Genomic DNA, 23,491 nt, shown 5'->3' with positions numbered 1-23,491 from the left:
ACGTGCTTGACATGAAGAAACACAGACATCAAGCAGAGTCTGATGCACTGTCTGACACTTAGAGCATGACACCATTCATATATATGTAGTGTTTTCAATCTGTTCAAAACAAGACAAATTAAACACAAATGCAACATTTGCGTCTGACAAAAAAAAAATGTAATTACAGGCTGCAGCAAATTTTAAAATACAAATATGTTCAAAAACAAGGAGCTTTCTATATTTCTTCTTGCAAAAAGTCCGTATATCACATATCACACTAAGAACCATGTACAAAGCAAAGGTCACCTTTTGTATTGAATTTGATCAAATTTTGTCTTCCAGTGCAAAAAAATTGTTGGACACACTGATTGACTGAACATAATGGTCAAATCGAAACACTGAATAAATATAAAGCATAGAAATGGAGAATAGAAGTTAATTCTTGAACATGATGTGATAATTATCCATTTGTCACTGTAAAAACCATGTATATCCAAAATGTCAATGTTGATTGAGGTAATAAAAACAGCCTTGTTTTCAGCTTTGTGACAATGCATTGCTTAAATTATCCAGTTTACCTGGGGGGAAAAAGACAAATTCAGAGATGGTTTTCAATGGATAGTAATGGCTTATTCAGGAGCTTTCAACATCTTACCACATCTTGGAGTTTTATGAGCAGATAGAGTTTGCTCAACTTTCATGGAGATGGTCTTCTTGTCTATATAAAGTGATGAAGACAGTGAGATGTGGTTGGAATGTATGTTCTCAAAGACACTTAATAAATGGTTGAGCCCTCATCAAAACTAATAATATAATGTAATTAATATAAATATTACTATTCGGATACAATGTTTGACAAAGTGTACTTCCCTGGGTGGACCACAGTCAGAGGTCATTAACAGGTGGTGTAACCAGCTGCCCCTGGGGCATCAGGATAAAAAGTCAGGACATCAGTGTTGTCTCACTACCCCCTTTTAGCCCCAACACTGCACCCAGCCCCAGCTCCCCTGTTGGCTAATTAAGGGGGCACATGTGCAGATAACTGACTGCTTACCAAAAGATACAAAGGAAGACCTCCTGGGCCCCCAAGCCCTCCTCAAACAGGAGAGCATGTCCTCTTTTCTGGGTCACAGGCCTTTCTTCATGGATCAATCCATAGGGTGCCATACAGGCTTTTGGCTCTGTTTCTATATTGTGGTCATACAGTATGACATCTACTCTAACTAGATTTAACTTGAGTGCTTGTTTGCAACACTGGAGCTATGTGGACCCTATCAGCCACTATACAACCTGACATGACAATAAACCTGATGTCTAACTTATTGACCCTTTAGTCAAGGTTGTTTAGTTTGACAGACGCCGGGCACTCTTAATAGACGTGAACGAAGAAGCTAGAGAGGCTAACTGTTGTCTCATTGTTATCTTGTCATGTATTGGCAGAAGCTCTCTGGCCCTGGCAGCCCAAAGAAGTGATGGATGGGCTTAAAATGATGAGTGTGGGAAGTCTGGCTCTGGGGCTTGTTAACAGGACTGACTGATTGTTTGCTGTAGTACAAGTTTCTTCACACAGCCTGATCAGAGAACCAACATATTTCTGTAACATGACCTCAAGCAAGTTCAATGATTAAATTGGTTTCTTGGAAAATGTTCTCCCACATCTGTTTACTTTTTGTCTGATGAGACAAAATTAGAGAAAATATGAACAGCCAACAAGAAATGCTAATGTAGGGCAAAACCAATGAGATTTCACTTTAATTTTTAGCTTTGATTCTGCAAGTTGAACATGTAAATGGAGATTATATATGGAATACATAACCATTTTAAGAGTTTCTTCACCATTATGGACTTGGTTTCAATAGATTTCACCATTAAAGAATACAAACAGTGCATACGTAAATGTCTTTTTAAAACAGTTGTTTTTTCAGCAGAAGCTAGTCTGTCTGCTTCACGTGTTTCTACAGCACCATTATACTCATTTCCATTTTGATTACACTTTCTTTGTTTTCTGCATGACTAATGGAGTTTTAATCAGTCCTTGAGATAATACATACACGCAGTAAGTGCACACTGCTGCAGAGTAAAAGAAAAGGACAAAGTCAAAGTGGAGAAGCAGTTTTTGTCTAAATCTATAATAACTCTAATAAAAATCTTTAGAGGCAACAGCCACATTTAACCACAAAGCCGTTGAGATTCAAATCTAGAGATGAATAACATACTTTTGTGAATAAAGGCATGGTTTAAAAATTGTGTGTTTGTGTGTGGGGGGTGCAATAAACATAAAATTTCTCAAGAGCAATTTTTGAAGGGAACACAAAAAAAACAGCCCAAATTGTACTTGTATAGGATACATGTACACAGAGAGAGAAGTCTTACTACTATTCTTTTGGCCAAAACCACAAAGCAATAGTTGTAATATGACTTAAGTTCATAGGTTCATAGGTTCACCATGCGGTCATATTATCCTAATTAACTTGCGTCTTCTACATATTAATTTAGGTTTCCCCTGGGACAGAGGATGTCTCTTACTTAGATATTTAACTGCAGCAGGCCAACTGATCTGCCACTTAATATCATTATGCGCAAAACCCAACACAACAGTAGATCTACGGTATTAGCCTAATACTGATTCTAATTTTGGCTGATTATGATTTTCTTTGTTTCTAAGAACTAAAACTGACAGCATACACAAACATTTTTGTAACTTTTTATTGGATAAATCTATTTTTATTAGCATCCTCATCAGCACCAGTATAAATGTTGGCTATTCTCACTGGGGTTCATTCAATTGTATGGTCATAATGAAACATTACAAACAGATAACTGTTATAAAAGACAACTCGAGTTTGTCATTTTTTCACCCGCGATTCCGTTTTCACAGCAGCAGATGAGCCTCGTGTGGAGGAGGCTTGTTGTTAATTACCGATCAAGACCACCGTGGTATGAGTGACATCGTCAGGAACAGCTGTGTTCACTGCTGCTTAACCTGGTCCGTGCTTTACAATATCCACCATGTCTCTTTCTGTGTTTATGTGTTTCTCTGCAGATGTAAATAGTGAGCGTTGTGTCTTCTTCACTCTAGTGAAGAACTTCCACATACCTAAGAAATGTCTTTGCATGTGTGTGTGGCTGTGACATGAGGTTACTGTTTGTGCACACATAAAACACAGCGCAGTGCAGCGTGTTTGTAATGTTCAATGTGACCGGCAGAAAATTGGACATTTGACACTGCTCGGCCCTGGTCACTGGTCAGGGCTGAGTAAGCAAAAACAACGCCTATTTCAGTCCCCAGCTGATGAATCGCCGCATCTCTAGCTGCAGGTGACTTACAATCCAATAAGCTATTAAACAAGCTACCAAACAAGCTAGGTAATGTTATAATAACATAGTGGCTTCATGGAAAAATAATTGGTTATCATAACTTTTTGTCATGATTAATTTATTAATGACTCAACATCATCTGTTTTAAAGACAAAAGATAAGCCCTGCCAGCCTGCTTAACATTGCTGGAGTTCCACAACTACTGAAGGATTCGTACTTGTTTTCTCCCACATTACTCCTGTGAGGTAAAGAGGGAAAGCAGTCAGTTGACCAAACCACTGTGAGGCAAGGGAGGGGGGACTCAAAATTTTTCTAAACTTAAAACACACTTTTATTGCCCTGTTTGTATTGTTTTACTACTTACACAAATATTCTAAGTATATATCATTATTATTATTTTACAGTTTTTAAGGGGGTGACAACCCTCTGACCCCCCCAAACCCCCCCGCGATTTCCACCTATGCTCATGTCTGTACGTTAAATATGTAGCTGGAGTCACCTTAGCTTAGCACAAAGGCTAAGGTATGGTATATTTTATTGTCACATACACATCCATGTAGCGAAATTTATTCTCTGCATTCAACCCATCCGTCAAAGTAGCAGTGTAGGACCAACTCCAGATCTGACACATACACAAAGACACATCAAAACGGCTCCCCAACATTTCTGATGCCAAATATCTGGAAGAGTCGACCGACTCGATATCCACATCCAGCCAATGAGAGCAGGCTTTTTACTTCCCTCCAGCTCTCTCTGTAGCTCAGACAATTCCTGCTACCTGCGTGTGCTAATCCATTCTTTCACTCATATTCTTTGTCTATATAATTACTATCTTTATAATAACAAACTGGTTTGCGTCATGTCCCGTTTCACATTTCACGTGTGTTTTCTTGACAAAACGTGGTTTGGAGACAAACGTCGGGTGACACAGCCGTTGTCAGCTCATGTAGTGTGTGACCCCCTGTCACCGATCAGTCATGTAGTGTGAATGCCACAACGACTTCAAGACTCCCGTCACAAGACGGCAAGTTGTGTAGTATCGGCTGATGTTGAAAGTCGTGTAGTCTGCACGAGCCTTAACATGTTTTTGATGGTGGGGGAAACCGGAGCACCCAGAGGAAACCATGCAGGCACAGGGAGAACATGCAAACTCCACACAGAAAGGCCGGGACAACCGGGGTTTGACCTTCTTGCTGGGAGGCCACAGTGGTATCCACTGGCCCACAGTGCAGACTAACAACATATAGCTTAATATTTACTGTTTAAACATGAGAGTGGTATCTGTCTTCTTAACTAACTCTTGGCAACAAAGTGAATAAGCATGTTTCTCAAAATGTCAAGCCATTCATTAAAGTCAGAAAAAAACTGTGATTTGCTGTATTATTTTTTTATTATTTGCTGTCGTGAGAAAGTGGAGCAAATGACACAGTCTCACACTCACGCACACTTGGCATCAGCTCTGTCGACTGATTAGCTCTTAACTTTAATCACGTATAAAAAGCTGCCTCCACAACCACTGTAAAGTATATTAATAGCTAATTGATGACACATTTAACTCCAGGCATGAAATAATTATGATGCCATAGTTGTGTACCATATTATAAATCACTTAAGAGGGAAAATGTATATACCATGATATTGATGATTAATGTACATATTTCAGGTCACACTGCACGCTATACACATACCCTGGCAATAAGAAGTAATTTTTGTGTCTGCATTATAATTGCCTATAACTTGATCTGAAAATTATTAATATACAATTTATTAACCAATTAAAACATAAAGACTGATTATTAGCATCCCATAAGAGTGAGTATGGCTTACATAGTGGAAAATTATAGACATTTTTTGTGTAGTTTGAAAGTTTGTGCATATGTTACTGAAAGTCTGAGTGGAAGAAAGAGCAAGAGAGAGAAAAAGAGAGATTTGATTATGTCCCAGCCTCATTTCAACTTCACAAACTGCTATTATGTTTTCAGCAGCTATTTAAGATTCTAGCCATGACAGTGACAGTAACAAACTGCAATAATCAGGACTATATTAGTTCCCATGGGTGACCTGCAGTGAAAAGCAAATTATAGCAAATGTTAACATCAACTGATTTTGCAGACATTTTCCACAAAAGAACTTTTAATGTCCTTAACAGCCACAGTTTCATTGCTCATTGGCCCAGCTGGAGGAAACATCAGTGCAATGACAAACAGATAGCCACTGTAACTTGCCAGTTTGTGATTGAATGGAGGCACACAGGATTTGATTTCGTTGTTGACAGCTACACTGCAGTTGTGTGTATTGTATCTCTTCCCAAACACGGTTTCGTTGGTTACAAAACCCACATTAAAAACATGCACCTCAATGCTCCAAGTTGGAATGTGACTCTTCTCTGTATGCATGATTGGTTGATTGTGATTAAATAAAAGTGCAAATGTCAAGGAAGAATTATGTGCCAATTCACTTACTGATGGATTTGCTTGGAGGGCATCAGCAACCAACTATGACAAGGAAAACAGAGAGACAGTTCCAGGACAAATAGTGCTAATTGGCTTGAAGGGTGCTAAATATTGCATGGCCACTTGACTAAACTTCTGTGCAATTGTTTAGGGCCAAGCAGTGAGTAAGCAGCTCACAATGTAACCATCACAGCTGCTCCCTGGTGAGCATGTTAAATTGAAAGAAGGGATTTTGTGAAACACTTTACACAGATATCGTGTTCCCACACCTTTCTATTACGTAACACGTATTATTATGCCTACTTGAAAACTTGCTTCCCAGCTTAGTTTAACAATACTGATGTCAAATAAGTTCAAAGCTTGCGAGGAGTCTGAACTTGCTCTGACATCCCGGTGGAGCTGAGGCAAGCATCCTCCAAGCTGCCAAAAGCCCATATGTCCATCTCTATAACACCAGGATACTTCTTCTGCCCAGAGTAAGACAGATTGAAGGAAGGGGAATGGAAAGAGAGAGAGAGAGAGAGAGAGAGAGAGAGAGAGAGAGTGAGAGAGAGACTTAGGTGAGAAAAATGAGGTCTTTCAAGGATTCAAAGTGTTGTAGCCAAGGTGAACAGCTTCTGAGTGTTTGTTATGTATCAGTCTGATCTGGCATCTCCAGCTCATGGTCATGACTCATAAACAACTAATCCACACCCCCACAGCTGACAGACAAATGGCCTATGACTTCTCACTTTAAAACCTGCTTCTTAAATGTACTGTACTCTGCACTCCACTCAAACACAATGAGATTTGTTTGCATTTGGGGGCTCTTTGACTGGGTAATGACAGTTACTACTTACTTGTAATACTTAATACTTAACTGATAAACAGGGTAAAAAGTCATATATAAGAAAAACTGGAGGCTTATGATTATTACAGATTAGTTTACAGGGCAGTGGAGCAGATAATTCAGACCTCATTTTAAGGCTGTGTCACATTAATGACAAACTACAATGGTGCTACATTTTCCTGCTCTTTGATTCATTTAATCGATCACATGTGCTCTAAACACAAATACACACACAAACACACACACACACACACACACACACACACACACACACACACACACAGACACACACGCAAATTCAAAGGGAAAGGAAATAGCCCTCAAACTGAATTCACATATGTTTTTTGTATAATCTTTGAAAATTTCATCAGTATGTTAATGTGAAAATTTTTTTCCCAAACCTAGACACCAAAAACCAAGCCTCTAATCTGTCATCCCTCCCAGCAACATTTTCTGGAGCTGATCCATTGACGAAGTCTGTCTTTCCAGGCACAAGGAAAATTTAACTTGAGTTTTTATACTTAAATGAGATGTATTCCAAAGTAGTGGTAACTGTTTTCAACCAGAAAATGTCTCCATAACTGCTCGACTTGTGACTCCAAGCCTAGTTTATGTATTTAAAATGTAACTGTTCTGGTTAGGTTGGAGTAATTTTGCTGAACAGATGGAAATACTTGATAGTTGTTTATCGTCCTCAGTTCACCTGTACCCAGTGCCTGGTAAATGCCTCAAGGCTGTTTGTGCCATTAACGTGAGCCAAGGGGAATTCTGTGCGTTTTTAATTAGAGATCCAGAGAGAGGAAAATATCCACCAGTGATGTATAACCTTCACAGTCTTTGATGTGATGACAACTGGCTTTCAGTTCACACCAGGCACACCTTTTAATATCTTTCTTCTCTCAAGCTGTGTTATGGTCAAAACAAACGAGCAAACACTAAATGCACCTTTGTTTGGCAATGTTTGCTGAATAGCTCCACTAACAATTATTGCTTCATACTATAGCTTTTTCCTGACCTCTTCAAAAAAAAAAAAAACACTCAATAGACAAAAGAACTACTGTTGAAGAATATGCCCATACATATGTGTATTGGCATATTTTTTTTTATTTCAAGACTCTCTCTGTATATTTTAAGAGACAAGCCAACTCTCTATATATGTGTTTCAAATATTTAAACACACTGGAGCACAGTGAAGTTTACTTTAAATCATGTATGCTCAACTCTAAATTCAATGCACATTAGTTACAACTGTCACAAAATCAACCTTTAAACATGTGTCAAACTGACATTCAACAAATACAAAAAGTCTAAAGTATGCTACCAGCTCTGTGAGGCTGTGCTTACATGTTTACATAATCAGGCTAACATGCTCACAATGACAATTCTAACATCCTGATATGTAGCAGGTATAATATTTCCCTTGTTCAGCGTGTTAGTTAGTTAGTTACTAATTAGCACTACAGAAAGTACAGCTGAGGCTGATGGGACTGTCATTAGTTTTGCAGGTATAAACCAAAGAATTGGACAAAATAACATTTTGAATTGATGATGGCGTCATGGGATCACCAAAGTTGTTACAATTGATCCTGAGGGGAACATTAATGTGTGCATCAAATTTCATGACAGTGCATCCAATAGTTGTTAAGATATTTCAGACCGGATCAAAGTCAAAAAGCTAAACACATAGAGCCAACAAATAACAGGTTTCTTGTCAGGTTCATATATAGCAGTGTTTCTGTGGAATTCCACTTAAAGCCACTTTCGAAAGTAGTACTCCAATTAAAAAAAACGAATACATCATTGCTCCATAGATCTGCTCTGGTTGTTCAGAATCATGCAGACAAGGTACGTTGCACACAGTAGTTTAGTAATGAGTTCAAGGTAATGATAATGTTCATTTTTCTGTGATTGCCTGTGTTACAGTTCAGTCACCATCTGATCTGAAGTCAAGCAAACTGAACAAACAGCAGGCGCTATCTCCCTTTCCCAGCCTGTCTCACCCTCTGTCTACGCACACACTCTCATTCCACCACGGATTGGTGCTTGTCAGGGAGGAACATGTGTATGCTAATTTACTGGAGCACACACACCAACTATTCACAGTCCAATGAGAGAGTGCAGATAAACCAACTTATGCTCTCAATATGTCTAGTTCTGATTAGAGGAGATGGAAATGAGGCCCTGAGAAGATGTGTGGTTAGAACATTGCAGGCATGCAGCCTGTTTCTCAGCACTCCTGAAAGAAAGCTAACAACAATCTCAGAAGACAGACAGATCAATACCTGCAGCTTAGGTTGCAGCGTCTGTGCCAGGATCTCAGTGCTGTTTGCTACATGTCCACAGATGTGCAAAATAGTTGGTGAGACCCTAGTGAGACAAAGGGGCCATACAGAGAGTCCAAATCTGCAGGCTAACATGACAAGTATCGATCTTCTTTTTTTGTTCTAAGTTACAGTAGTTTACAGCTGGGAACGAAGATGAAATGTCAGCAAGCCTGTGGCATGGCTTTGATTTTGGTCTATGTGACACTGGATAGGGATACTCAGACACTTCTCAAGTGTGTCAAACAGTCATGCACAATTTGTGATATCAGTTTTAGTCCAGAAAACCTAGGGATCAGTGTTTCAAACGCCCACTAAGTCACTGGAAAGGAATGTAAGAGAAGTTGTTGGTTAGCCAGCTGCGATTAGACTCATTCATGGTCTCATCGGCTGTTAAAAGTATGCCTTTGGCATTGTCAGGATAGTTGTGTTGGGCTAAAAGAAAGATAAATTATGCGTTAACATATACAGAAAGGAAATTTATTAGGCTGTTAAGTGAAAACAGGATGCTTAGGATGAAGGGCATTTAGTCTGTATCACCTAAGGCAAGATTTGAGTTATGATTCTTAAGGATGAAGGCTGGATCAAGATTTACAATGTGAGAACTCATCGTCTGCTCTCTCTGACAGGTTAAGCCATACATTTCTCCCCATGGAATTCAGAGAAGCTGTTGTAAAGTGGTCAAGTGTATTTTTTGCGGTCAAGTGTAATTTTTGTAAAAATGTCCATAGGATTTTTAGAACCAACCAGCCCTCAAAGGTAAGAAAAGTACTATTTATGAACAATACTGTGTGTGCCAACATCATTCCATGCTAACTCACTAAATGTTCAGATGATGACATAATTATAGTTTACAAAACAATTCATAATATTTCATTGCACATTTGCTCATTTAGGTACAAAATCTTATCAGAGAGTTTTACACAATTAATTCTCATTGATACATATATCTTGCAACCATCTTCTTAAAATATCTTTCATTATGATAATCACCAATGAGAGATGAACTGGTCTGCATCTATGAAGATAGCATAAAATGTAGGCACAAAAATTCTGCAAATGGCACACAAGTCATATGCAAGTGTGTTTATAGAAATGGTTGGATACAAGGGATATCCACACTCATAATTCATATGGAAATGACATAAAAAGTGGTCTGTTTGTTATCTTGGCTAACCCTAAATTGCATTCTGTCCACTGTCACAATTATCCAAAGGGTAGGCGTGTCAACTGTTGTTGTCGCTAATTCTCTTATTATGTTACAGTGCTGTCCCGATCATCTTCATGGGGAAGTAAAACTTTGATTCCTTTGATGTTTACACTCAAATCAGAAACTCATGAAAAATAGATATAACTGCTGATATTAACCCCCCAAAAGAATATAATAATCTCCCCAAGAACTGCTAGTGTCAAAAACACCCAGCAACAGGCTTCCCAGACATGATGTTCTTTGTTCGCTACAAAGCAGTGGTGTTACATGACACATGCCGAGGCCAAACGCTGTGAGAAGCACATTGTAAATCCTGAAAAAAGGCAAGAAACGCAACAAAAGACAAAGTGCAACTCTCCACACCTCCTGTCAAGGCATCATACTTGTGTCACCCCTTCACCACACAAAATCAGCCAGATTTATTAGTGGCAGGTGACTTTCTGGATTGTAGCTAGGTTATGGACTCATGTGCTACAGTGCAGGGTATTACATTACCATCTGTTTGTGTTAAGCTAGGACCATAAAAAAAAATCAAGTGCATTTTTATTCGAAAGAAACTAGTCATGCTGTTCTTGAAAGTTGAGAATGTAAAAAGCGGTCACACACAATATGATGCCGAATGCAACTGTTCATGCTTTATTGCAGCTCCACACTGTAAATCATACAAGACACCAACAACATTTTTGTTACATTCATGCGTTCAAGAGGGCTACAGAGGGAGAAACAAATGCCACAGTGTCAGACATCTGGTGGTAATATGTCCAATAGTGCCTTCATGTGGTGTAGGAGTATTTCATTTCTGTACTGTTTCACTTTTAGCCTGCAACAGTGTTATATTTTCAATGCTGAACAGGTCTGTTTCCAGCATAATAGAAAGGAGTGCAAATTTAAGTAAGCACATACAACAATGTGATGACATAATTTAAAACTTGAATCAGAAATTCAGCACTCAAGATGATCAAATGAATGCCACTTTAGCTAATCACCGTCATTTTATTTGAACCTACAGTTTCTTCAAAATGAAGAAACAAAGAAACTATTGAGTATGATAAGACCAGCCTTGTCTCATTCCAGATTTCCAATTAGCAAATTAATTAGAAGGGTTCATATTAGGTTTTATGCTGTGAGGCTCCACTGCCAGTCTTTATTAGTGCTGATTAGCGCCAGTGCCATGGCTGAGTTGAACAATGTTAAAGCCAGACAATACCATTTCCTTTTGCCAGTTTTTCCAGCAAATTAAAAAATGTTGAAACAGAAGCAAAACCAAGACTTTCACATTGACCCGATGGAGAATGAATACCTTGAAGTGTAACTTTTTCACAGTTACATGAGACTGCCACATATGGTGAGAATGAAGCTCAATTTAGCATTGCAAGTGTAATCTATACTCAGCCTTGGATTCTTCTTTCTGTCTATGTTGTAGAAACAGATGGCTTTGATATCTCCACACCAATGCAAAACACAAGCTCACGGTTAACCAGTATTTTGTGAGGAATGTATTTCCATCGTGACCATGCTGATGCTGGTAGATAGAGCTGGTGACTGTTGTGAGGAAATGATCTGTGCAAATGCTGTGTCAGCGACGGAGGGATGCTGATGCATAGACCGTCTCAGTTCCCACCATGGAAGACCAGTCACTGACACAGCTGGATTGTGCTTACACTGATGTGGATCTGCCGCTATGGCAGCCATGCAGACAGGCAGAATTGGAATAGTTATTAAGCTGATTTTCCAAAAACATTCTGTGGGAGAAAATCTGATTTTGTTTATTCAGTGTTGCTTGAAACTGATCTATAAGCCCATGGATTGAAAAAAATATATAAAAAAGGAATAATACAATCCTTCAAATAAAATGAAAGTAAGTTACTACTTGAAAGTTTTTTTCTTTCACAGTTGGATGACGTACTCCATTAAAATTGTATAGAATTGCCATCTGTGATCACATTAAATTGGCCCAAGTGCAACAGTCATACAGCAATAATCTCCCTGCTCCAATTTGACCAGCAGCAGCAATGACTACTTCTGCTTGTGTAGCTCATAAACCTCCACATGCGCCACTCTCAGTCATAATGCCACTGGTTAATGAAGTGACCAAAATGTGTCTGAAACATGGCATAACAACAGAGTGCCTTGAGCGTAAAGATGTTCTGCTCTCTGGAAGTATGAGGCTACTCCTGTAATTAGCTCTTCATCAGTGAACTAAACGGAAAACAGAGGTCTCTGAATATTCTTTTTCTGGGATGGTAAACAGCTTGCCCCATCTTTGCTATGGTTGGATGGTAGACTTTGCTGCTGTCAGGCCGACAGACTGCCTGCCATATATGCTTGCATTTATGTCTGAGTGTCCTACAGTATGTATTTCAGGCTGTCTCATCAGCGCAAATGGTAATGAAAGAGCTGACAAATTGTACTTTGAATTGAACTCATTCTGTCAAAGAGGAATATTTTAATGTGTATGCAGAAATGCATACGCATTATGCAGTATTTCTTTTCAACAATAACAGGAAGCAAAAAGCTAAATAAACCTTTACTTACTGTTTACTATATTACTGTTTTATATTACCAGAAGTGCAAACAAAAGATGTGTGTTCTCACTTGGCTAATATATATATATATATATATATATATATATATATATATATATATTTAAATTCCCACCACATTTTTGCTTTTCCCCTGAGATTGGCCAATTTTCTTGTATGGCACTTCTTGCCACTGCTCACTACATTGTTGGCCAGGTGAAGTTGCAGACAACCAGTTTCTCTTCTGACACACATGGTATTGGCAGTCTTTCATCACTTTCCAATTAGAAGCTTCACCAGGTAGGCATAACATGCCAAAAGGTTCACGTAAGCTCAAATAACATTTATGTTAAGTTTATAATATGTTTCACATCTCAATAACACCTTATGTACACACATTTAAACATATCTTATTACCTTAGTTATAATAAATGGCATTATGCATTGTTCTTTACATCCAACACATTTCTGAGTCATTATTTAGACTGTTAACAGTTCGTGTCAAACTGCTGTTCGGTCTGCCACATTGTTGGAGTAGCTGCTAATCTGGACAAATAAATGAATAAACAAAATGTCAGCAGCATCATATCCACTATCCATAGTTTTAATTGTAAATGTGGCACCCTGCTGTTTTACAAATGCAATTGCAAATGTGATACCATTTCTCAGCATGGAAGCTGACAGAAATGCCCAGTATGAAGGTGAATGGCAACAAAGTAATGGGCATCAGGACTAAAACAGAATACAAATGAGAAGTAAAAGCATGTGTTTTTTCTCCCCATTTTATTTGTCTCTTTATATCTGATCCAGATGTGTTAACCACGGCATTTGTATGTGCAAACATTTGCCTTTAAAAATGTTGAACTGAAAGGGGTGTTAAAGGGAGAAATATAACATCAAGGAGTGGTGGTACCATTTGATTTTTTACCTAAAGACATGCCGTAGCTCTTAATGACCCATGATCCTACATATCCCCAGAATTCCGGATCCCTGTGCTTTCACTCTGGCCCACGCCTGTCAGAGCCCCAGATTTATTGACCATGTCTGATCACAGTGTCCACCTGTTATTTCACTTCTCTCTGCTAAAAAGTTTCAATTCTTCTCAGAATTAACAGCATAGAATGATGTTATCCTTTATGTCAATGCAACAAACACCCCAGTACGGTGTCTTTTAGCACTGAACCCACACAAAGAAGAGACTTTCTGTGTATTATTGTAAAGTAAGCCAAACAGTCGCTAGACACTGCCTTCTGTGAAAGTGAAGCACAAAAAGCTTTTATTTCACATACTGAGAGGTGCCTTACATTTTATGCACAGGGGTGATATGAATATTCAGATTCTGACCGCAACGCTTGCCCTGATTACATCTCAACCTTCTCCCCTTTCTCAGCCCAGCACACCTGACTAACTAACACCTAACTGACCTTCCACAGCCTTGTCCCTGACTTTTGTGTGACATATCTGTGATTGAGATTCTCAGCTCATTATTACCTAATTTAAAAATGCCTGAACCTTCTGGAGCCTTGGCCAGAGAGAATTGGGAAAGGTGTGATGAAGAGTAGAGCTTAGAGGAAAGAAGGTACAGAATGACTAAAGCAAGCAAACAAACAAACAAACAAAAAAAGCTAGGAAAAGTAAACATCTGGTTCCTGGTGCTCATTAACACCTCTAATAGTGAATTAGAGAGGGAATATGAATAATTAAAATTTTAAAATAAGATAAGATTAGAAATTTTCATATATTAGTTTGTTTAGAGTAAGTGATGGGCATCTTAGAGTAGGAAGAAAAATTTGGACCTGATACTCATGGGATCCTGCCTAGATATCATACATTCATTTTACAGGCATCTAGAATAATTGCCTTACATGTCTGCAAAGGTATACTGGTTTGGGCATTGTTTCTGATGACAGTGTGTCTATGGTTACGACTGTCTGGACTGGATTTGGCCCCTGACCCAAACCACAGGATGCCATCCACAGCTCATTAGCACTCATTTATTACCTCCAACTCCACCAGGCTGTGTGTCACTGTTGCCATCTATTGGATACATGAGTTCATATCCCGGCATATGCCCATGGAAAATAAATAATGCTAACTACAGTTAAAACTGATATTTACAATGGTAGTGTTGATACACGTATCCAGGCTGAAACCTACTACATGTAGACAAAGAATAATTTTATACTACACAGTACTGGATAATTTGTCATGTCTTCCAGGCCCTACTATTTTTGTCCCAGAAACAACAATGTAATAAAATAATATATGGAAATACATCTATATCTCTCTACATCTTTATTTACTTTTCTTACAGTAATAAGCAGCAAAGATGTCCAGATATTAAAATGTATCCATGGAAAATAGTCCAAAGTATATCTGAAATAAATAAGTGTCTTTTACTTTGATTGAATTTTAAGAGGCAGCCAGTTATATTTCTGTGGCTTCTATTAGCATGCAGAGCAAGGTAAATCAGCCATGAATGCTATAATCTTCCTCATCCATCAAAAGAATGAGGCTATGTCAGAGAGGGGAACCAAAACCTCAGCAAACAGCACGGGACTGGTGGTCTGCTCTGTGGACTTGATGGTACAAGTTGGACCAAAGCCCGTATTATGCATGAATACTGTAAATGCCCTGTATTAATTATGAATGATCATGTCATTTTGAAAGAGGTTCAGTCCATCTGCTTGCAGCAACACAATTAACCCACTCCTGAGTACTCTTTAAACTTGTCCACCACATTGCTGTTAGAACTCCAAAAGAGAAGATGTGAAAAGCAGGGAGCACAGTTTCAGATATTAAGGAAAGGATTGCACAGAGGGACATATCTAAGCTATGTGGACTCAAGGAGACAACTTGTCGCTAAAAATAGAACATGTGATATTTTATTTATCATATATGCACACTCACACATGCACACACTCAGGAATCCCAATTCACATGTATATTAGTCCTACTGTGGGTTCATGTACTAGCCAGTGTGTATGTGGGTGTGTGCATATGTATGTGAGACTTGACTTTCAGGCAGGGAGATAGAGAATGTGTGCCTACATAAAGTATAAAAGTGCACATCTTGCTCTGTCAGAGAGAGAGAGGAGCTCTGCCTTGCACAGTCTTAATAGAGATTTAGTGCCAGGTAGCAAATAATAGCTGGTGACATTATCACTTATATCAGCAGACTGCCCTCATGCATATCACTGTATTCTTTGTGGGCTGCCAAATGGAACTTTTGTGTACAGACTGCAGCATGCCACACAGTCTCCAATAGATGAGTGAGATAAACCTATACACAGTTTTATAGGTAAGATTTTAGTGGTACAGATAAAGCATATTTACTGTATGCTGGATAAGTTGATAAGTTTAGAAAACACAACTCCTTGCTGCTCCAGTTAACAGTTGAAATACAACACTGGATGAGGTGAGAGGCATTCTCACGTCATTAAAATGTATGTTAATATGTTTTTCTTTATTGCATCCCAGCCCAGGATGATACAATCAACACAACCTTTCTCTTGTGTTGATTAACCATGTCAGAATGCCTCGATCCAGCCTTGTATTTCAATTTTAGCTGGGGCAGCATCTTCCAAAATAAATATTTCCCTATTAAAATGTATGTTGGGTTCAAGCTCACAGTGGTGACACACAGACTTTCTCATGCATCAAACATTGCAGGAACACTTAAATCTGCACTAACTGATTTGTCTGCCTTTTAATTTGATACAACAAACTTGTTACAGTAGCAAACAGCTGTGTATTTACACATCTATCAGATCAAGAGCCTCATTAGCATTTATTTCCAGTTAAGTTTCTGGCCACATGGCAAATGCAAGTCCAATATTCACACACATTTATCTGGCTAAATGTTCTGCTATTTTTACCGCAGGAAACAGCTGCATGCTGCATCTGGAAACAACACTGATGAGAGTGGTGAGAGACCATAAAACCAACACCCCTTCATATATACACATAGTCGTTTGATCCATTGTAAATATAAAAATATTGATTATAGCAGCATTAAATAACAACGTTGAGAACACCTAGTAGCTAAAGTTGCATTGATAAGTACTCACAAAACTGTTCTATGTTTGAAATGTGTTACTGGATTCAGAGCAATAATCCAAAGCAGCACTGCACACCTGTGTTTCCAGTGGATGTTAACGAAGTGAAACTTCTAACTGCGTATTAATGTTAATGAGTCTCTGTGCTTCAGGTTCACAGAGAGGTGTTGGTTTTGGTAAAGGATAGCGCAGATTCCTAACCACACCATGGATTTATTACTCTGCTTGTGTAAAAACGCACATGTTATTAGTAAAGTTGATTGACAGAGAGAATGTACACCAGGTTTTGTCTATGTAGTCTATGAGCAATGTCACTGGTGCAAGAGAGCAGAGGTTAGGGTCAGAATATTGAATGACTCTGATATACGTGGTACATTTAGCAATAGTCTTTCCTATATTTTATAAGTTTTCCTTTGTATACTATGTTCTAATGAGCGCACAAAGAGTTTGCTTGTAGAAGTGCAAAGTGTAGAAGTATATAGCTATTACATATATAATATCACATATTACTTCCAAACACAACTCAAAACTCAAGCTCCAGATAGAATATTTTCAAAAATGGAATTAGATACTGTAGAGGCCAGTATTTTTGTTTTAACAGCAAATAGTGCATCAATATCGTCTAATCTTCCTCCCAGTTCATTGAAACTCATCTTTGAGCTGTGCTGAGTTAAATGTTATTAACTGCTGATAAGAAACTGGATTTTGAGACCACTATTGTACTTTACAGTATTAGCAAGTGTGTCTTAGTGTAAGTAGCTAAAAATAACACCAAAGTCAAGATTTCCAGTGTCATTGCCATCTAAGCCTGTAAAAGATATCGCATTTCATGCCACCCTGAGACCAGCTCATGTCTCCTTGGGAAGGCAAGTGACCTGCTTTACGTTGACTTAGTGCCTCTTCCATCCCATTCCAGTCATTTAATCTTGGAACAGTATCAAGATAGCGATCTCCCTTTAACCTCCACAGAGGGGACGCACACAAAGGGACACACTGCCCACTTCATCACTCAGCGTCAAGCAGTGGTGGCATGCCAAACAATCCCATTAGCCAGCAGCCAAAAGCCTGGGGGAAGCTGCTATGTCCTGAATCAACTGCAGCTCTCTGCTCATTTGAACATCCTCTCTCCTTCCAACATCCATGCACTCATGTGTCAGCATGTATAATGAACACACTCAGAGCTACACCCAGCTTTTACTCTGAGGAAATAGGCAGTCCCATCACTCTGAGTAGCTTTTTACAGCTCAACACTGATCGGTTAATGACTGCGAATGAGACCTTGAGAGATATTCATACAGGAATATTAGAGTGATGCTGAGAGAAAGAGGAGCTCTGGGAGATGGATAATAAACAATAAATTACAACTCACAGCAAATCCAACAGCAGAGAGTCACTTTGTCAGTCGCATTCATATTGATACCTCTTAAAGCTGGCAACACAGGCCAAGGTTGCTGGCCTCATATATACGATTTATTTCACTCTCATATCCAGGTGCCATAGAAAAATGAGCTGAGACTGAAACAGCAACCAGAGTAATCAAAGTGCCACACAATGTTTAGTGCTTCCCAGATCTCACTTCACAAGTAATGAAAAAGAATAGTAAAGTACAAGGAAAACGATGTTTGACCCTGTTGGTCTTATCATAAGCTGAAAAATGTGAGAAAGAGAAGGAAGGCGAAAGTGAATTAAGTTTAGCAGAGGTAAGAGGAGTTACTCACGGCTCCTGTCACCTTTCCACCTCCAGCTTCCCTTGTACCTCCCAGAGCCGTCCCCTAGTACACAGACTCCACTCAGCACCTCCGCCAGCACCACCAGCAACAGCAGGGGCATCCGCCCGCCAGCCATGCCTGCCTCTTAAGCTTGCGCTTGGGGCTACAGCAGAGAGTGGAGGGCCATGGGGAGTGCTGTCCTACACTCGGTCATATCTCACACAGCTGTATAGAGAGATCCAAAATAACAGCATGTCCTCCTCCTGCTCGGCTTCCCTTGGAGCGTTAGCCCTGGGCCACGACACTAAAGCCCCAGAGGGGTGACACAGTCACCGCAGACACCCCTCCTCCTCCTAACGGACTGGAATTATCCTTCTGAGGGCAATAGCTTCACAGACTGACTGCATTTCCAGCATTGGTAGACAGGCAAAGTAAGCCTGGATTTCTGGAGATTCACTCTGAAATATTGATCTGGTCTTTTCTCTCTCTCTGTACTCTTCCTCTTCCTCTTTTTCAGTGCCTCTTGGAGTTAGGGAGGTATTTTGTTGTCCTGGTCAAAGCCTCAAACTGAGCTCAGTAATAACATCTCCCATGAGAAAAGATAGCACCGGAAGAAGTAAATTGTTTCCCTTCTTGCAGAGGAGAAGTTGTTCAGGTCACAGTGTGGACCGGTGACACTGATGGTGACACATTACTGATCCAGCAGCAGCCAACTCTTGTCACCCTCACCAGGCAGTGACTGAATGAGTGAGTGTGTCCAGGAGCGTGTGTAAATTCATGTGTGTCCTCCCCCTCTCTCTTCGTCCACCTACCACTCGTCTCAGATTGCGAGGCAGTGTTGATATGAAAATAAGAAATAAATCACAGAGATTGTTCACTACAGAGCAGTCTTGACTTTGTCAACAGAGCGTCTGAGAGAGAGAGAGAGAGAGAGAGAGAGAGAGAGAGTGAGAGAGGAAGACAGAGAGAGTACATCTAGCAAAGGAGGGAGGGAGCAAGGGAGATTTGGAGGAGAGAGACTGAGAAAGACAAGCGTGGGGGGTGTGAATAGCAATTTCTCAAGTGCAATGGCTCTTGTGCTTTTGCATGTCCATGATGCTTGTTCATGAGTATATTTTCATCGTGGGTACCCACACAGTCTGACTGAGCTCAACGGTTGTAACCTGTGCAGGAATGTGTACATGAAAATGTAAGTGTGGGTGTGTGTTACTGAAGCAGGATTACTGTAATCTAATGCTGTCCCGTATTTAAAAAAAAAAGCTGTTGTACCTGCATGCCCAACCAACCAACATGCACCTGTATTGAAAAGTACGCAGACCAGTTTGACTGGGTGTTTATGTGCGTTTGAAGGTGAATCTGCTGCAAATTAATACCTGCATTAGAGTTTAAAAAGGATGTCTGAACTATATCCCTTTTACAAAACAATTGAACGGTTATACGGTGACACAATATGAATAAGCAACAACAGTTGCCTTAAAATTTAGAGGTGTCACTTGTTCATCAAGGTGAACAATTTCCAATCATGAAATTAAAATTTCATTGTTTATATTTTTTAGGCTTGTAATTAGGTTTGTAATTACCCTGCACTTGCCATGGCATCCTTTTTATGGCAGCATGCCACTAAGTAGGACGATAAGTGAGGTTTTAACAACTTTAGGCTGATTAAGGTACACTTAAAGTGATGGGAATGTTAAAGCACTAACAAACTCAAAGGAAATTGCACTGTGTTTTTATTTATATGAAATACATCAATCACATATTAGATGCATAATCAGTTGTTTGCACCTGCAAGAATAAATGATCCTAAATTCTCCCACAAAGTTACCACATCTTTCTTTTGTTAAAGTATATTCCAATTGCATTCTCTATGTTGTGTTAAAATGTATCCTATGCACATACAGTGTATACAATATGCACACACATTCACAAAAGCATGCATGTATACACACAGCACAAACCCTATTTTTGTAAAACAAAAAACAACAACAAAAAAAACCCCAACCCAAGTCTGGGTTTAGAGTTACACCGCTGGTTTCCTTAGCCTTGCTGGGCTGTCAGGAGGCAGGTGAGTGCAGGTTAACATGGGAAACTGGAGGTGTCAGCAGCACCTCACCCCTCTGCCCTCCCCCACGTCTCTCTCATATGCCCTTCATTACTGTTGTGTTATATGCCATTACGAAGCAGCTCCTAAATGAACAGAATGTAACAAAAATAAATTTACAGTGTGTGAGGCCTGTTTGACAAAGAAGAAAACATAAATCTGTATTCTGACTTGTTTGCTGAATGCTTTGTCAAAAGCCACTACAAAATACAGTATGTGAATCTCCCCGTACATACTGTATGCTGTTCTCAGATTAAGTCTGATCACCTGATGTTCTTATTTAGTTCAATAATGTGGACAACGCCCTACAAAAGTGCCCCTATTTGTCAGTCATGTTATCCTGACGTAGTGCCCCTTAAGGACCATGCTCCTGGAGATGTAATTAATTGCATTACATTAGCCACTGATGGAAGTCTGATTAAAACTGCTTTCTAATGATTAGACCTCTGGAATAATTACCACTGCGGTGAGGAGGGGCACTACAACCCCTCAGGATGCCAATCTAACACTTCTACTACCTGCAAAATGTCACTGCTAATGCCAACAGCTTAGAGACTTGGACAATGCAATGCAAATTCCATGAAGGGAGAATAAATGGTGTGGCAACAGAGGCAGCATTTACAAACTGTCTAAAGGCAGCCTAATGTGTATGTTCTTTAAGGTGAAGTGCACCTTTGTTAATATGCAGCCTGAGAAAGAGATTAGCATCGTGTTTACTCAGAGTCAAAGGGTGGATAACATGCTCAGCAAGGTTACAGAGAATAGATACATTGATAAAAGATGATTACGCAAGCTCTCAGCACAGTTATTATAGACTTAAGTTGGGTTCTTTTGTTTTGTGCACTACCAAAGAGAGGCAAGCATCAACATGTAATGCTGATGACAAAGAAGTCATATTTTATTGGTCCCGGCTCACTACACATGTGAAATATTTGTGGAAATGCATTTTCCATTTCTTGCTGCTTTACAATTTAGATTTCCAGTAATTTCTCAGCAAATGCTGTTGCTAACATGCTACATATCTACTTTCTTAGTCATCTATTTAGATAGGCCGTTGTATTTTAATCAAAGTCTTATATGTAATTCTAATGTGTATAAAAAATGTTACATTTCAAAAGTAATTTATTGGTCTGACATGGCTGCTGTATTCTCTCTGTGTAAAATATACATCCCAATATAATTTGCAAAAAAGCACCACAGCTGTGTGGGTGTTTCCCTGAAAAATTAAAACAGTGCACAAATAAATCATATACATACTGTATAACAAATTATTTAAACTCATTTACATCATCACACATGGTGACTGGCTCTGGCAATTTTTCTAATTAACATTAAAATTATGGGCAATCTCACAGCTGGTTACCATAAATGACAATGACAAGCTACATGTAGTTTTCACTTGTATTTTCTAAACTCAACTTGAGGTCATTTTAACTAAAAGTTCAATGGGCAAATACATACATGTGAGAAACATTTTGTCAGTGTTGGGCAAGCTACTTGGAAAATGTAGTGAGCTAAGCTACTAGCTACTCTACATTAAATGAAGCTTCACGACACAGAAGCTACCCCCCAGTGAAATGTAGCAAGCTAAGCTACAGCAATGTGGCAAAAGTAGCTTAATTACATCTAAGCTACTTTTAATATTTTATAGTTAGGTCATACACACACACACACACACACAGAGAGAGAATAGGCCTAGTTTATATTTAACTAACTTCATTCCACAGTAGCATAGAAGAAAGACTAAAAACCTGCTCCAAACAGTGTGTGTGCCAAAGAGAGCTAAATGAGACACACAGAAACTCTCCTACAGCTAAATGTATTTCCTCATGCAACAAACGGAGAACCATTGTTGTTTGTATAAAGTTACTTTATTATCACATTATTACTTAATTATATATTTTTTATTGTTTATATGTGAATTTGTGCTCTGGCAACTTTGCAACCTAAACAACCTAACATTCATGGCAATGGGTGAGATAGAGAGAGAGAGAGAAAGAGAGAGACAGACAGAGAGAGAGAGATCTCATCTCATGGAAACAAGTTTCTGCCACTACATATCAAAGTTTCCTCCTCACTAGAGGAAGAGCTGTCCAGGCTGGACCCTGATCCTTCTCATAAGAGATGTCACGTCACATGGAAGCGCTTCTACAGGTGTCCGAATTCTAACCTTTGAGAACTACTTCAAAATTCTACCTCAGATGTAGAGGAGCCAGTCCCCGAGGCTAAACAACTTTGACACACTCTTCACTAGGATCCTTGGCACAAGTCTCCAGAAGCTCCAGTAGATTCAGAACAACACTGCAAAGTTATGAGTGTGAAAACACCATAAAACCACACCCTTTGTGTACCAGTTACAGCTGACTCCCCGTCCCCTTCAACTGACTATTCAGTGCAGCTACATACTTGCAGCAGCCTGAAACAACTGCTCACCCTTGCAATCCTCCAAACCCTCAGATTAAATGATTACCCCCAGGACTAAGTATGATAAAATGCTTATGCTTAGAAAAGTATCAAAATGCTTAGTGTTAGTAATATGCACTCATGTTTAAGTGGAGCAACAGTATTCTACGTGTTCTCACAGGAAATTGCTGCCTAATGGTGTTGAATAGCTTCAGGAGTTGAAGAAAGAAACACCCACATACCGCTTCTACCAGCCAAGAGATATTCTCAATGACCTTGTGCATGAAAATGATTTAACTGATGCCCTACTGTATGATAAACCCTGTTCAAGGTGGTAGAATAATGTTTTTTTCCCCTTTGCCTATCTTACTAATTTTCTCTGTAAACTTCATATTTAACAATATCACTGTTGAGTTTAATATGTATTTTTTGTCAAGCAGAAAGGTGACACAGAGAAAATGTAATTATTGCAGGGCAGTGTTTCAGATCACGCATCTCTCACAGCTCAGCCACCATATAGTCTTGAAAATTAGTTCTGCCAACATGATGTGACAGCAGGGGATGATGAGTGGTACAAAGACACCC

The 23,491-nt window shown here is 39.2% G+C and overlaps 1 protein-coding gene across 2 annotated transcripts in view; it reads right to left on the bottom strand.

Annotated features, from left to right (window-relative positions):
• robo1 (roundabout, axon guidance receptor, homolog 1 (Drosophila)) overlaps positions 1 to 23,491 on the bottom strand; it is a 200,482-nt gene that overhangs the window by 143,746 nt on the left and 33,245 nt on the right. Inside the window, exon 1 of one of the 2 annotated variants that reach the window (XM_038692245.1) lies at positions 18,412 to 19,207. The exons of the other annotated variant lie outside the window; for it this stretch is intronic. Coding sequence (XP_038548173.1) covers positions 18,412 to 18,538 — 127 coding nt within the window. The 5' untranslated portion in view covers positions 18,539 to 19,207. Of the gene's footprint in view, positions 1 to 18,411; positions 19,208 to 23,491 lie in introns of those variants that run through there. 2 annotated transcript variants of the gene reach the window in all.

The sequence above is a fragment of the Micropterus salmoides genome, unplaced genomic scaffold (assembly GCF_014851395.1).
Source record: "Micropterus salmoides isolate LMB-PRFRI ecotype aquatic unplaced genomic scaffold, ASM1485139v1 Ms_hic_scaffold_3, whole genome shotgun sequence".
NCBI classification, from domain to species: Eukaryota; Metazoa; Chordata; class Actinopteri; order Centrarchiformes; family Centrarchidae; genus Micropterus; species Micropterus salmoides.
The sequence above is the reverse complement of the archived record's forward strand: the minus strand, read 5'-3'. Positions and strand labels throughout refer to the sequence as shown.